Raw genomic sequence first — 14,181 nt, forward strand, 5'->3', positions numbered from 1 at the left:
AAAGTATTCAAAGCCAGGTTGGATGGGGCTTGGAGCAACCTGACCTAGTGGAAGGTGTCCCTGCCTATGGGGGGGGGGGGGAAAGGTGGAACGAGATGATCTTTAAGGTCCCTTCCAACTCAAACCATTCTACGATTCCACGACTCATTCTATTAACGTTAATCATTCTATTAACGATTACAGAGCGCGCAAGAACAACAAGCAGGGCAGGAGACACCCTCTATTGTGCATTTGTACGTTAAACAATACTAAATGACTGCGGGAGCGCCCCGTCCCGCCGGGCAGCGGCAGCGGCCGCGCCCCGCCCGCCCTGCGCTGCGCCGGAACCGGCTGTCGGGGCCGGGTTGTCACCGGCAATAGGTTCCCCCATCGCGGGGGTGTGGGCCGAGGGTCCCGGCGCCGGCGGGGATGCGGGAGGCGGGCGCGGAGCTGGCGGAGCGGGAGCGGCAGGAGCGGCTGCGGGAGGCGGCGGCGCTGGGGGACGCGGAGGAGGTGCGGCGGCTCGTGGAGCTGGGGGTCGGCCTCAACTCCCAGAACGAAGTCAACGGATGGTAAGGGCCGCCCTTCCCCGGGCCCCCCCGGCGCTCCCGCGGGTTCGCTCCTCACGTGAGGTGCCAGTTGAGAAGGAAATAAAAGGTCGATCCGCCGCGGAACACTCTGTGGAGCGATCCCTGTTCCGGAGGTGCGGCCGATAACCGGGGTCTCAAACAGGGGTCCCCATCCCACCTCCTGCGCCTTTCGCTGCTTCTCGGGGGCGCTGTGCACTTACTTTGTATTGATGGGTTTGGGTTTTTTCCTCCTTCTCCGGGTCACTGTGTACTTACTTTGTACTTATAGTGCTGGGTTAGATTTTTTTTTTTTTCCCCAGCCTGAGACAGCAGAGGCTGTCAGAACACAAACCTCGGCTTTACGTGTTCACGTCTCTCTAGAAATATTTATTATTGACTCTAAACCAAGTTTGAAAATGGCTTTCCCTTTCAAGCAGGGACCCTGCAGGCTGTTTCAGGGGATGTATACAAACGCTTTGGTTTTGACATCTCATTCACACCCACCTGAGGACACTAAAGCCAAGGCTGTTCTGTAATAGACACACAAACCACAGCAAAACAAAAAACCCAGAGTGGAAAAGGCTTTTTGGGGCCGGACTTTCAACTAAAACATTTTCTCCGTCTAAGTTTATTTATCTCTTTTAATTCTTAAAAAAATAAATAAACTTGGAGAAGGGTTGAGTGTGTTCATTTTTCTGAAGTTTCCTTCAGCTGGAGCTAAAGAATTAAAACATAAAAACTGAAGAAAGGTAAACACCTCTAGAAGCTGGGATAGGAAAGGATGGTCTGACTGTATAGCAAGTTACATGTGTGTGAGTCTAAGTCTCCAATACTAAGTTTAGTAGCTTTTAAATAAGTTTAGTAGCTTTTAAGATGTTTCCTTACTATGTCTCTCTAGTCAGTGACTGCAAATAATATTTAAAAAACATAGAAAAACATAGTTCTGTGCATCAGTTACAGATTGCAGAAAACTAGAGTTGTCTGCAGATCAAAGCTGGGGAATTGCTGGTGCAGCAAATAGCAACTGGGCAAAGAACTGTGCTGAGAAACTATAGAATATTTTAAGCATTATTTACTTGTCAAAAGTGCAAGTCCTTGCGCTGACAGCATTAATTAAAGAGTACAAATAGCATCCTAGGGAAGTATCCCTAATAGATTATGTATACATACACGGACAAGTATTTTAAGTACAGATGATTTTTTCAAAGATTAAGATAGCATGCACAAGATTTCTTTTTTATATTTAATTTTCCAGCAAAGTTTATAGCCTAAGAAAGGACAAATTGAAATGATCTTGAACTTTAAAAACACTGCTTTGGTAATTGGTATCAAGAGCATTAGAACGAGGGAAAATGACATCAGCAAGAGCCATTGCAGGCTCTGAATCCAGTGTACATTTCCAAGGAAGTTTGCAATTCAAACCTATTTTGCTGGACATGCATTAGGTCTTGTTCTTCTCACAGGCAGCAAGAATGAGTGGAAATGAATCTGCTTTGACACAGAGTTAATGTTTTCCACGTGCAGGACATGTTTGCACTGGGCCTGTAAGCGGAACCACGCGGCCGTGGTGGCTTATCTGCTGCACGCAGGAGCAGACAAGGACATCCTGACCAAGAAAGGAGAGAGGCCAGCCCAGTTAACATCCAAGAGAGAGATCAAGGAGATGCTGGGAGGTAACCTATCACTGTGCCACGTGACCATCAAAGACTAGTAAAGGGCTGTTTTAAGCATGTGTGCTCCAGTCTTTGTTTTGCATGCAAAGAGACTGTGTTTGGATTTCAGTACTAACTATACTTGATTTCTAGTGTTTACTTGGTAAGAAAACAAAGTTTAAGAAAAGAGGATTACCAACAAATTCCATACCCAGCTAGCCAAACTTTTTTCTAAACACTGACAAATTAGAAAAACTGTTATTTTGAAGAATGCCGTGCAGCAGACAGATACAGCTTCCTGTTTTTAAAAAGGCAATGGGAGAAAAAATCTCTCGAATTTGTAGGAAGTCCTTATATGATCAACACCTAATTTTCCTGATGTTCTGTGTTGAATAAATCGAAAATTAGCAGCTCATTAAAGGACATTGGTAGAGCATCTTTATCTTGTTTGTAACTGCTGGAGCAGAGTAGGATTTGCTGCTGGAGGTGATAAGTAATTTGAAATGTGGTCGATTAACAACCTCTCCCCTCCCCTTTGTACTCCCAGGTCTGGTTTTGTTTTCATTGTTGTCTCCCAGCTGTTGAATGGGTAATGCTGCAGCTCTCCCAGTACTGCATGTTCCCTTCCCTTTATCCCCTGCCTTAATATCGACCCTTTGTTTTTTGTTGCCTGATGCATTATGAAAATGACACCACCAGAGACTGTGTTACAACACACTGCTATGGATTTAAACAAACCAAAACAGAAGTACTGCCGCATTTAGAAGGAATTAGTACCCCTAGAATCACTAGAATCAGACTCAGCTTTTGTGTTCACTGTATGGCAACACCTGAGCACGGTTCTGTTTACTGTGGAAAAAAAAGGTGCAGGTCTTCCTGATACATTTTTTAACCTCTGATGCTTTTAACACTCCACTCCCTCCCTATAACAATAATAATAATAATAAAAAAGAAATAAAGCAGTGCAATAGCAATAATTCTTTTTTTCCCCCAAGATAAGTCTCGGAGAATGTTGTTTTGTTTGTTTTACAGTGGAAGACGATGAACTCCCGGACCTAAAGCAAGATTCAGACCTGCCAATCATCCCCAATTACCTGGCTAACCCACCTTTCCCTTATGTTTATAACACCACGGGTAGCAGCATTCCAGATCCCACTGTGAACGGGAATGTCTCCCATTCTGAGCCGCACGATGCCGACTCTCCGTCCGTGCCTGACGCGGAGCTTTACAGACGTGCGCCGTCACAGCACGGGAACGCTGCTCCCGAGGGGGCTCCCAATGGGGACATGCCACCCCTGCCCCGAGGGCCTGCTGGGCCACCACGCTCACATCCTGTCCTCCAGAGAACTCCTGTTTACCAGGGGCCGTTGTCGTGGAGCAGAGGCCCCCCTTCGCCGGCAGGATCCAACCAGTCCGTACCCCAGCAAGAGAACGGCTCCTGCGTGGGGCCTGTGCCAGCCTTCCAGCCTGTGTTCTTCACAGGAGCTTTTCCACTCAATATGCAAGGTAACAGCAAAAGTCTCCTCTCACTTCATCTGAGATCTTCTGTCACCTTGGGCAGTGCAGACTAATCAGGGTCACACATATTCACAGCACTTCCAGAGATTTTCAGGTTCCCGTGCTTAGACATTCATGAAATATTTGTAGAGAATGAAAGATGCAGGTATCCTGTTTCTGCTGGAACTGGTATTAAAATATTGATGAAAACATTTGCTGTTTGTCTCAATTGTCATAAAAGCATACAGGCCCCAGGGTAATCTAATTCTCTAAATAGCATAGTCCAGGCTGCAAATACAGAACGTGAGTATGCAGCTGGTGAGCTCAAGAGAACATCACATGGCTCAGTCTGCACCCAGGTCTTGAGCTGAATTGTTCTGGGATCTGCCAGTTCTGCAGGGAAGCTTTGCCTGCCTAGAGAGGGAAATCTGCAATTCCAGTTTCTGTTCAGAATTTAATGCTTGAAATAAAAGGTGTTCTGATGCCATGGGTTGGCAATTAGAATTGAACTGATGACCAAAAGAGTAAATAAAAGCAATCTTGGATTGCTCAGGAAACTGATAATCAGTATAATCTGCTGTTAAATTGGCTTAAATCCAGTAAGGTGAGTATTCATGCAAAGGCTCAGACATCCACACACACACTGCATTAGATTTGTAATGATTTTTTTCATATAGGTTGATGAAAGTCAATGTAATGAAAACTCTGCTCATACAATTCCAGTTTTTGCTTTCCAAGTATTCACATGTTGTTACAAGTGACACAAACAAGGTTAATAGAATACAGAAGTATTCAAAAGTTAGTCTATAATTTTGAATTCCTTTATACATCTGCCTATTAATATGCCTTTTTATTTCTAATAGAACTGGTGCTTAAAGTTAGAATACAAAACCCTAATCTTAGAGAAAATGACTTCATTGAAATTGAACTGGACAGACAAGAACTGACCTACAAGGAACTGCTCCGAGTGAGTTGCCATGAGCTGGGTGTGAACCCCGAGCACGTACAGAAGATCAGAAAATTACCAAATACAATGTTGAGAAAGGTAAGAACTCTACATTTTGAAGTGCATTAACTTATAAAAAACATTTTTAGATTACTGTTATAAAGGGATAATTTTTGGGTCACCTGCGTAGTCCTACATTGGAAAAAAAAAAACAAAATGAAAAACCTTCCTTTAACTTCCAACACTGAGCAGCTGTTTTGGTTTTCTGTTAAGTAAAAAGGTTCTCCAGTTTCTTTTCATAACCATTTGGTTAGGCTCACCTGATTTTGTGAGCTGCCATCAGCATTTAAAAGGCCTGCAGAACTCAGCCGAGCTCTTCAAGTTCATCAAGGCCTGGCTGGAGTCCTTGCACAAACAGAGAGATGTTTCAGAATTACTCAGTGCAGGTCTCTGAACGGAACTGTCCTTACTTCAATGGACGTTTACCCCTGCAGCAAACACAAAAGGCACCTGCTGACCTGTTTTACCAACTCACCACTGACCTCTCTTTCACTCTGAAATCCTTGCAGAGCATTGTTGGCGTCACTCGTGGGCCAAATCTGATTAGGAGTAATAGACTTCACCCTGCTGCATCTTCACTGACTATAGGATGACTTATTCTGTGTTAGTCAAGAAGTGGAGGGAAAAGCAAAAGACACAAGGAATTCTTTCACTTGCCAACTTCAGTTACTGTTGAAAAGAGTTTTTATATCCAGCTCTAATCACTTCAGGACACTTACTGTTCCTTGAGGTGACAAAACCCCAGTTCTGTGTCATGCTGTTGGCAGCAGAGCAGGGCTGTGGGGGGCCCAGAGCTGGCCTTAGTGGGCTGCTCTGGAGGAAGCTGCATGCAGGACCTTCTTTGGTAGATGCAAGTATCAATTCATGAGCTTCTAAGAATTATCAAGCAGGAAAAAAAGAGGAGTTGGGTGGCATGCAGTAGGTCTTGACAAGTGCAATTCCTCTAATCACTTGCACTCACCATCAGTGTTGCATTCCTTCTAAAAATAGACTTAAGTGAGTAGCTGAATAGGATCCCAAAATAAATATAAGATGCAACAGGATGTCTGCTTTCCAGCTTACTGTAAAGAATTGTCGTATTTATAGATACATGTGTTAGTATGAGATAGTTTTAACTTACCTCTGCAAAATTAACAGACAGTATCACCTAACTACTTATTTTATTTATTTAAAGGACAAAGATGTTGCAAGGCTACAGGATTTCCAAGAATTGGAGCTTGTTCTAACAGTAAGCGACAAAAACTTACTTTTCAGAGTCCCAACACTTTCTGAACGAAGTGGTTATAACAAGAAGGCATCAGAACTGACATACTAATTGTTCAAGGAATAAAACAAAATATTTGTATCTCTCATTTTAAAATTAAGTTTGAAATACAATATCTATAAGGGCTAATGATGTGAAAAAAATCTATTTTGTTAACCTGGAAATAAATTAAAGTGGTTATGCACAGTTACAGCTTCTAGTTAATCTAAGAGCAGTGAGTCTGATATGAAAGTAGCTCAATGCAAAGGAAGTATTGGCAGAACTATCTGTTAATGCGACACTTTTCCTTACAAAAAGATAATCTTCAAACACTGCAGAGTTAGCAGCTCTCAGGGAAAGGCTTACCTTAAGCTGTTCTAATAATTTGATTGCTATAAAATAGCAGAGGTACTCAAGCTAAAGAACCTGCCACGAAGCCCATTTAGTGTTTGTACTGAGTCCATTACCATTAATGTTCCCTTTTTAGATTGTGTATATTAAGTCATATCTTACTTAGAAGGAAAAAACCAGAAGGGTTTCAATGTGTGGAAGAAGCACAAAACTATGTCTCGTTTGAATACTATCAAGTGACTTATTACCTGTGATTTCTTAATCCCTGTTTACACTTTTCCCCATTTCTCAGGTTAAAAATAAAAGTGATAGTAATTATCCAAATAATAAATATGCTCTCAACCAAAATCCCTTTTATTGTTGTCTGTCAGTATATAGCATTGACATGTGCAATTTAAAATCCTATTCTTCTTACTGTATTGACATTTCTCCAATGCTGCTTTAATTTCCCCTTTTAAAAGCACAAAATTGTAATTTTATTTTCCTTTTGCCTCTGCATTCCTGAGAAAGATTGCATCTTGAACCTATAAAGTTGCCTGTGTGAAAAGAAACTAGTGAAGTGCCCAGTGATTTCTGGGCTGATATGAAATCTTCCTGTGTTCCTATGCAATGTATTTTATTTTTTTTCCCTATGACTTGTGTTTACCCATGTTGTTTACTGAAAAAAAAAAAAACAAACAAAACCACAGTTACTTAAAATTCAGAATTTGACTAATTTGCTGTGACATTCTGGAATAAAGAAATTGAAAAGTATTTAAGAGCTGGATTTTATCTGATTTTTTTTTTTTAGGATTTTAGTATTTAGTCTCTCCACTTGCATTTGATGAAGAGTTCTCTCGTAGCTTAAGTGAAAAGTGGGTGCTGTGGATTAGATGAGCAGACTAAAGTATGAGATGTAACAGGCAAACAGAACGCACCAAACTGGACTGAATTTTCCTGTTTCTTCGTCTTCCCCTTCCCCCCCTCCCGCAGTTTCTTTGGAAACTGCAGCAACCAAAGGAATTTATCTTTGTCTTGTCTAAGAGTTCAGAAGCTGTACAGTGTCTGTACCTGCCCGATAGCCGAGGTGTGCTGAGCTGGGAGCCTCCCAGACGAGCCGGGGGCAACGCCAAGGCCAGCGCTGCATCCGGAGCTCCGACTGCTCCAGGTGACTCCCCCTGACTGGGGCTGGGCACCAACCTCAGCCTCGGCCCCTTTCCCAGAGCACAGGAGAGCAGTGACCTGTATCACAGCCGATACCTGGGGAACTCACCCGCCCCGGGCCGTGCTCGCTGCTCTGTGCCAGGGAGCGGCTCCTGCAGCAGGGACTGAGCACACAAGAGGGAGCCCGCTCCCAGCCTGCCGTCCGCGGGATGGCCGCTGCTCACCCGCAGCACAGATCGGTGCAAACACCCCGATTTCCTCTGTGCCAGTTCACTCGGCTGACGTTCAGTCTCCTGAGGTGAATATAAAACATTTTGTCGCATCAAAACAGCCTCTTCTGCAAAAGTGCTGGAGGTCAAACAGCCCGAGGCATTGGCAAAATATGATTTTCATATCAGCTTTCTGGTGGAATATTAACTTCTGTAGAATGGAATAACAAAATCATCGTTCCTTGCATCACCCTGGCTGTTGCTTTCTCCCTGGCACACAGCACAGGATGGGTCAGGCATGGTCTGAGCACCAGCTGAATCCAGGAGGGTACCAGGGTTAAACCAGCCAGAGCCACCAGAGGAAAGCTCGGCTGTTGGGTCAAAGATTTTGCACAAATGCTGACCCCTATCTATGCATTCCCAGGAATATTTTTGTGTCTTATGCAGTTTATACACCGAAGACACTATTAGCACTCCTAACAATCCCATCAGTGTATAACCACTACATTCTGTGTGTGATAAATAATTCATTGCTTTGTCCTCTGCTATATGAAATGTTAATGCCTAATGAATGCTTGGCTGCAGATTCATGTTTCTATTTAAGAAGTATAATTTGTAAGGATTAATAAATTATTATTTTTGTCTTCCCAAAGTTTTTTCTGCGCTTGACTCCTGGTAAATTTTTTTCTTGCCAATGGGTTTGTGGAGTGCTTGGTGTAGGAAGAAAACAACTAAAGCAAAAGAGGTTCTAGCAGCAAATACTGTTTGAACAGAGGAATCCTTTCATCTGAGGAGGCCTGGTTATCAGTAATAAAATAGATATTTATTACTGTAAAACAAATCACACATTATTTCAGGTGATTAAGGAGTTGAACAAGATAAACTAAATACACACCAGCTCAGCATGCACGTTCAGCTAAAGTGGAGACTTACTCATGGTGACTCCATACCTAAGAGAGATACAGCAAAATTCTAGTACTTCTGTGCCAATCATGTCCCTGTAGGCTTGTGTGGAGCCTACTGAATTGGAAAAAATTGTGTGGTTAATGATTTATATGAAGCCATTTGTAGGTTTAGTTTTAAATACATGTTACTTCTTATGCTGAAGAGGAATTTTATAATGCTGAACTTGCCCTGGGCAGGCATCCCAAAGGTCCTGGGATAGCTCACAGCCTGGAAGCTGCAACATTCAACTCCCTTGCCCTGGGGAAATATTGAAAGGAATAGCTTGGAACCACTCAGAGGTTACACATCATTTCACTATTATTCAGCTGAGTCACGACTTAACTGGGCCTGTTTTCCACTTCAAACCCAATGAATCCTTATGCAGAAAACACACACACCAAGTGTATTTTGTACCATTAATATAATTTACTAATTACAAACTTGAATGCAGTACTTATTGCCCTGCAGTACATACATTTTCTTGGCAGAATGTTTGGCCTTCTTTGGGAAAAAAAAATCATATAATAAAATACTTTATGTATATAGAAAATATTTAAAAATATAAAATTCACTTTCTGGTCCTTGTAATTGTAAAATACTTTGTTCACATATCACAAGTTGAGTCTACTACAAAAACTGTTTTGTAAAATTACAGTACATTCACAAGTCACTTTTGTGGCAAGTCAGTAAGATTAAAAAACACCAAACCAAAACCCAAGAGGTCTTCTCTTCATGCCAGTCCAGCATCTTTGGCCATACTGTAGAAAATGCCCTTTGCTGCTATAAGGTTTAAAGGTGTGTCAAATTCAGCTATGGTTCCATTGTCTAGAACAAGAACCCTGTGAAAAACAAAATAGGAGGGAGGGGGAAGATGTGTCAGAGAATTCCTCGCAAGAAATGTGATACCTGTTTTTATCACAAAGCAAACTGCTCTAATCTTTACCTCACCTTTGTTTTCCTCAATTATTTTCACACAGATGATAAACATTCTCCCTGAGCTGCTGTTTGGCTAAAAAAGGTAGAGGGCAGTCACTATCTCCTGGGTCAATAAGAGGGGAAAAAGTGTCACGCTGGTAGTTCTGGAAAATACAGTTCCAGAGAGCCAAGGAGATAAAAGCTCATGAAGTATACTAATATATTTTCAAGTAATTAATATGACATGCTGTTAGTGAAAAAGTTACAGCAGCTGCTGGTTTAACAAGGCTGCATAAGCTTCCTGACAGTGCCAGGAGTGCAGCTGGGCAGTGTCACCTGCACAGCTCTGGTTACTGAATATAGAACCTGTTTCTTACGCCAACAGAGCCAAAGTCAGGACTGGATATTCTGGGATTATATGGCTTAGACATCGTTGCTTACATACTGCCCAGCAAGAGCATCAGTGTGCCTATCTAGGGACAAACCCGACCCCTTCAGGTGCTGCCTCACATCCCCAGCAAACCCACGACGCACCAGGAGAGACTGTACCTCGTGTAATCCATGATTGTGTTCAGCCTGTGTGCGATGGTCAGCACCGTGCAGTCCTCAAACTGGGTCCGGATTGTCATCTGGATGAGATCGTCCGTCTCCAGGTCGATGGCCGCCGTTGCCTCGTCCAGGATCAGGATCCTGGTCTTGCGCAGGAGGGCCCTGGCCAGGCACACGAGCTGCCTCTGGCCCACGCTGCAAACACACACAGGCTTTCACCAGCGAGGCCCCACAGCTCACAATCACCCGTGCTGGAGCAGGTCACCCACTGGGTGAAGTTACCCAAAAAACCCCCGAATGTTTAGCAAGCAGCCTCGCTAAATACACACAGGTTGCAGCATGCCAGCACTGACTGAGTGATGTGTTACTGCCTGACCCAGTGCTGGCAAAGCCACCAAATGTCCCTTTTATCATCATGACAAAAGCCAGGGCAACTAATGATGACAATGCTTCTGCCCAAGCTCTCAGAAACACTCACAGTTCTAACAACATTGTGAGTTGTTTAGAAAAAAAAAAAAAGAAAAATGCTAATAAAAAGGAAAAAAAAATGTTATGAGGCTGCAAATCCTTTCTACCATAAAAAAAATAAATATATGTATATATATGGGCAGCCAGACTTCCTCCTCTGCCAGAAACACAGCCTAGGCTTAGTCTTTGTCTGAGTGTCTGCAGGATGAGGAAGGAGCTGAACATTCATCACAGGCATAATCTGGTGACACCACAGCCTCGGAAGCCAATGAAGCATATCAAAACATGGCATTTTTATCATCCCCAGTCATGTCTTCATGGGTCTTCCAAATAATAAGGGAAAATAAACATTGCTAAAGTGTCAGGCAGAGGACTCTTATTCAGTACAACAGTTGTGTATGTTATCAGGGCATTTCCCTTCCTACCAAACTGTGTTAAAGGACTGCCTGTCCCTACTGTCTTGTCATCCTGAAACTTCTTTCTTTACTGATAAGATGGGATTTTAGTTTGGGAAAAATCCTTCCGGGAAGCAAAGAAGAATCAGATCGTTTGTGGCAGAGGCAGAACAGGAGGCAAATGTTTGAACCTTAGAGGCTTTCTTGGAAAAGGAATAGGGGGCTAAACCATTTCAGACACACCAGACCACAGTGTCAGCCTGTGCTCAGGTGTCCCACACTGCCACAGCTGAAGGAGAGCTCACTGTGTGTCCTAGTCCAAGCATTCCTTACCTAAGGTTCTCTCCACCTTCTGAGCACTCATAGTCCAGCATGGATGGCTGACTGCTGACAAACCTCTTCAAATGAGACAGTTCAAGGGCTTTCCATATTTCCTCATCCGAATACTTGTTAAATGGGTCCAGGTTCATCCTCAATGTTCCAGAAAAGAGAACAGGATCCTGGATATAAAGCCAGTTCTCATTAGACAAGTGCTTTAGCTGTCTTAATACTATGTTTTAGATACTATGAGTTACTTTTGAGGTCTCCATTGCATTGCAGGGAGGCCACCTCCTAACCCCATCCACTCTGACAATACATTACATTATGCACACTTCAAGTTCCAACTGTAAAGATGGTTTATCCTAAATCCTGTTTTATCACCCAGCATCAGCCTATAAGGTGGGGGAGACAGAACCACTTAAAGTATAAACAGTTTGTTTTTCTGAAACAATTTTCTAAGTGTAACAAAGCATTTTCCTCTGTGGATAAACCATTATTTACGGTTTGTTAAGCTGTTAGAGATCCTTCCTTTCCTGTGACACACAGAAACAGTACCTGAGGAATAATTGTTAGCCTCGATCGAAGGTCATGGAGACCAATTTCTGAAATTTTCACGCCATCAATTTTAATTTCCCCTTTTACAGCTTCCAGGATCCTAAAGAGACAGAGCGTCATGGAGGACTTCCCTGCTCCGGTTCTGCCAACAATTCCAATCTACAACAAATTGCAGGTTTAACAACAAAGCATATGGTTAAGAAGGAAACAACACCCAGCAAAAAACCCCCAAAACAACCCCCCAAGATTCCTTGAAGAGGTTTGACACAATATCTGAATCTAAGAAATCCTTCACTAGTAATCCTGGGAATACACTGTAAAGTACTTGTGGTCATTCCTGTAATTGGAATAATATTCCATATAAATATGTACAGGCCTTGAGCCATTCTGTGTAACTTTGGGTGATTAGTTGGAGTGCCCATGGTAGGAGTCCAGTCACTCAAGGACAAGAAACAAAGACTTTTGGGTCATACTTCGTGGTAAGTATGTGTATCTCCATGCCAGAAGGATGCTGTCATCCTGTCTGCCTAGTATAAGGATAATTCTCTTCTCTTTTAATAACAGCCTGTTCAGGGGAGGACTTTCCCATGCTAATTGCTCTGTCACCAGCAGGCAAACCCCAGAACTTTCCAATGAAGCATGAAGAAATGAATCTCTCAGAAGAAAGACCATTTCCTGATTAAGAAAGCAAAGACTGTCATCTCCTTGCATGCCAAAAAATTCACGGGGAAAGTCAGAGAGCAGAAGAAGCTGGAATTCCTTCTCCCATCTGCACTGCTTCAGAAAAGTGTTCTTGTCACTGAATTTTTGTCACTTGCACTGGTACTTCCTACACAGTGTATGGGAAGCCTGTTGCCAAATGAACTTGGAAAGTCCAGAAAGTCCCATGCAATTGGTGCTACTGCTTCCAGCCTGCAGGATGCTGGCACAAGGACAGCACAGTTGTCACTGCTGCTCCTGCATTGCCAGCTGGAGGAGGTCTCCACCACTGGGGTCAGTGTGCTTGCAGACCCTCTCCTCTACTCCGTGGTTGTCACCAGAGGCTCAGAACAAAGTTCTAGCAAAGACATCCAGCTGGTAACTCACCTTTTCCCCACCGTGGACTTGGAGGTTTATACCCTTCAGCACCAGGTCCAGGCCCTTCCTGTACCTCACTGAGTAATTCACAAACTCCAGCTCTCCCTTGGATGGCCAGTCTTCTGGGGGACTCTTGCCTTCAATGATCCAGGGAGCCTAAGGAAAACACAAGTCAGAAATGTCTCATAAAGGTTTAAGAAAAAAAAAATTCAAACCCAGGTACAAACATTTAAACTGATAAATCAAATATCCATTATCAAATAGATTCATAATAATGCAGGAAAAACATGGGTTCCAAGTATCTACCCATTTGTCTTTGATGTGAAGTTTACAAGAAAAAAAGTCTGAGCACAAAGGGCTGGATCCTCAATGGATATAATTTTTTCCTATTAACTTTAATAGAACACTGCTGGTTTCCTGCCAGTTTGAGCTCTGGTTTATAACATGTATCATGCACCTTGTCTAGCTTCCTTCTAGCTTCCAGATTAAACACTTGATCTCCAGAACCACACACTGCAGCTCTCCTCAGGTCCTCCATTTCCTAGTTCTTAGTATGTACACAGGGCTAACAAACCCCAGTGTGTCCAGAGAGCAGCAGCTTTCCTGGCATAGCTCCATCTGCCACCTTCAAAAGCCTTTGGCAACAAAGGTAGATGATTGGATGCTTTTCCTGGATTAGCAGTACAGTGTTCCTAGAGATGTTCTTCTCTCACGGGAGGTGAGGACTGATTAAGTTGATTAAATAGAAATACTATTGAAAACACGTGTGAGGCCTGATAATTGTACTGGAGCTGTGCTCACTAGCAGGATCACAGCACCAATCATGCAGGTAAGACTATGCATCAAACACTTCAGACCCAAAGGGACCAAGATTCTGATGTGAAACTTATCTCCTGTGCTAGCCACTCACAGCAGCAGAAAATGAGATGCTAAGCACAGGCTGCATGACAGCAATAATAATTTGGAGCTGTGATAGCATAAATTACAGTTCAGAGCGTGACATTTGTTCAGGTTAAATGATAACTCTCAGAGCAGGAACTGTCTCTCAGGAGTCTGAAGAAAGACCACGTAAATGTGCGCATTAAAATTTCACCATGGTTGTTGCTGAGTACACTTGACCCTTGGCAGCTGACCTCTGTTTCAGTTTCTGAATACTCTTTTATTCTTTCCACAGCCACAATGTTAGTTTCAAGTTCAGAAGTCATTCGGACCATCCAATTCAGAGACAAGGTCACCTTGGAGAAGACAAGGAATAAAATATCACCCCCAGAGGAACAACAGATATACTACTAATAATAACAACAGCA

General features: G+C 43.0%; 2 protein-coding genes across 2 annotated transcripts in view; one reads left to right on the forward strand and one right to left on the reverse strand.

The window, feature by feature from the left end:
- Positions 1-205: 205 nt before the first annotated feature.
- On the forward strand, positions 206-7,050 carry ANKRD40 (ankyrin repeat domain 40). The gene is made up of 5 exons (XM_027749780.2): positions 206-551; positions 2,073-2,221; positions 3,233-3,706; positions 4,561-4,742; positions 5,878-7,050. Exons 1-5 carry the CDS (start codon positions 409-411, stop codon positions 6,016-6,018), a joined length of 1,089 nt encoding a protein of 362 aa, XP_027605581.1. The 5' UTR covers positions 206-408; the 3' UTR covers positions 6,019-7,050.
- Positions 7,051-8,518: 1,468 nt separating this feature from the next.
- The window catches only part of ABCC3 (ATP binding cassette subfamily C member 3), a 47,427-nt gene continuing 41,764 nt past the window's right edge, over positions 8,519-14,181 (reverse strand). Inside the window, exons 26-31 of the mRNA XM_027749779.2 lie at positions 14,008-14,109; positions 12,884-13,030; positions 11,798-11,956; positions 11,255-11,421; positions 10,059-10,253; positions 8,519-9,433 (exon numbers count right to left, since the gene is read on the reverse strand). Coding sequence (XP_027605580.1) covers positions 9,325-9,433; positions 10,059-10,253; positions 11,255-11,421; positions 11,798-11,956; positions 12,884-13,030; positions 14,008-14,109 — 879 coding nt within the window. The 3' untranslated portion in view covers positions 8,519-9,324. The remainder of the gene's footprint in view (positions 9,434-10,058; positions 10,254-11,254; positions 11,422-11,797; positions 11,957-12,883; positions 13,031-14,007; positions 14,110-14,181) is intronic.

The sequence above is a fragment of the Pipra filicauda genome, unplaced genomic scaffold (genome assembly GCF_003945595.2).
Source record: "Pipra filicauda isolate LSUMZ 115617 unplaced genomic scaffold, ASM394559v2 scaffold80_size11013439_pilon, whole genome shotgun sequence".
In the NCBI taxonomy this organism is placed as follows: domain Eukaryota; kingdom Metazoa; phylum Chordata; class Aves; order Passeriformes; family Pipridae; genus Pipra; species Pipra filicauda.

Coding starts and splice junctions, on each gene's coding strand:
- ANKRD40 (XM_027749780.2), top strand. CDS start 409: ATGCGGGAGGCGGGCGCGGAGCTGGCGGAGCGGGAGCGGCAGGAGCGG. Junction 552..2,072: donor CAGAACGAAGTCAACGGATG/GTAAGGGCCGCC, acceptor TTCCACGTGCAG/GACATGTTTGCACTGGGCCT. Junction 3,707..4,560: donor TTTTCCACTCAATATGCAAG/GTAACAGCAAAA, acceptor TATTTCTAATAG/AACTGGTGCTTAAAGTTAGA.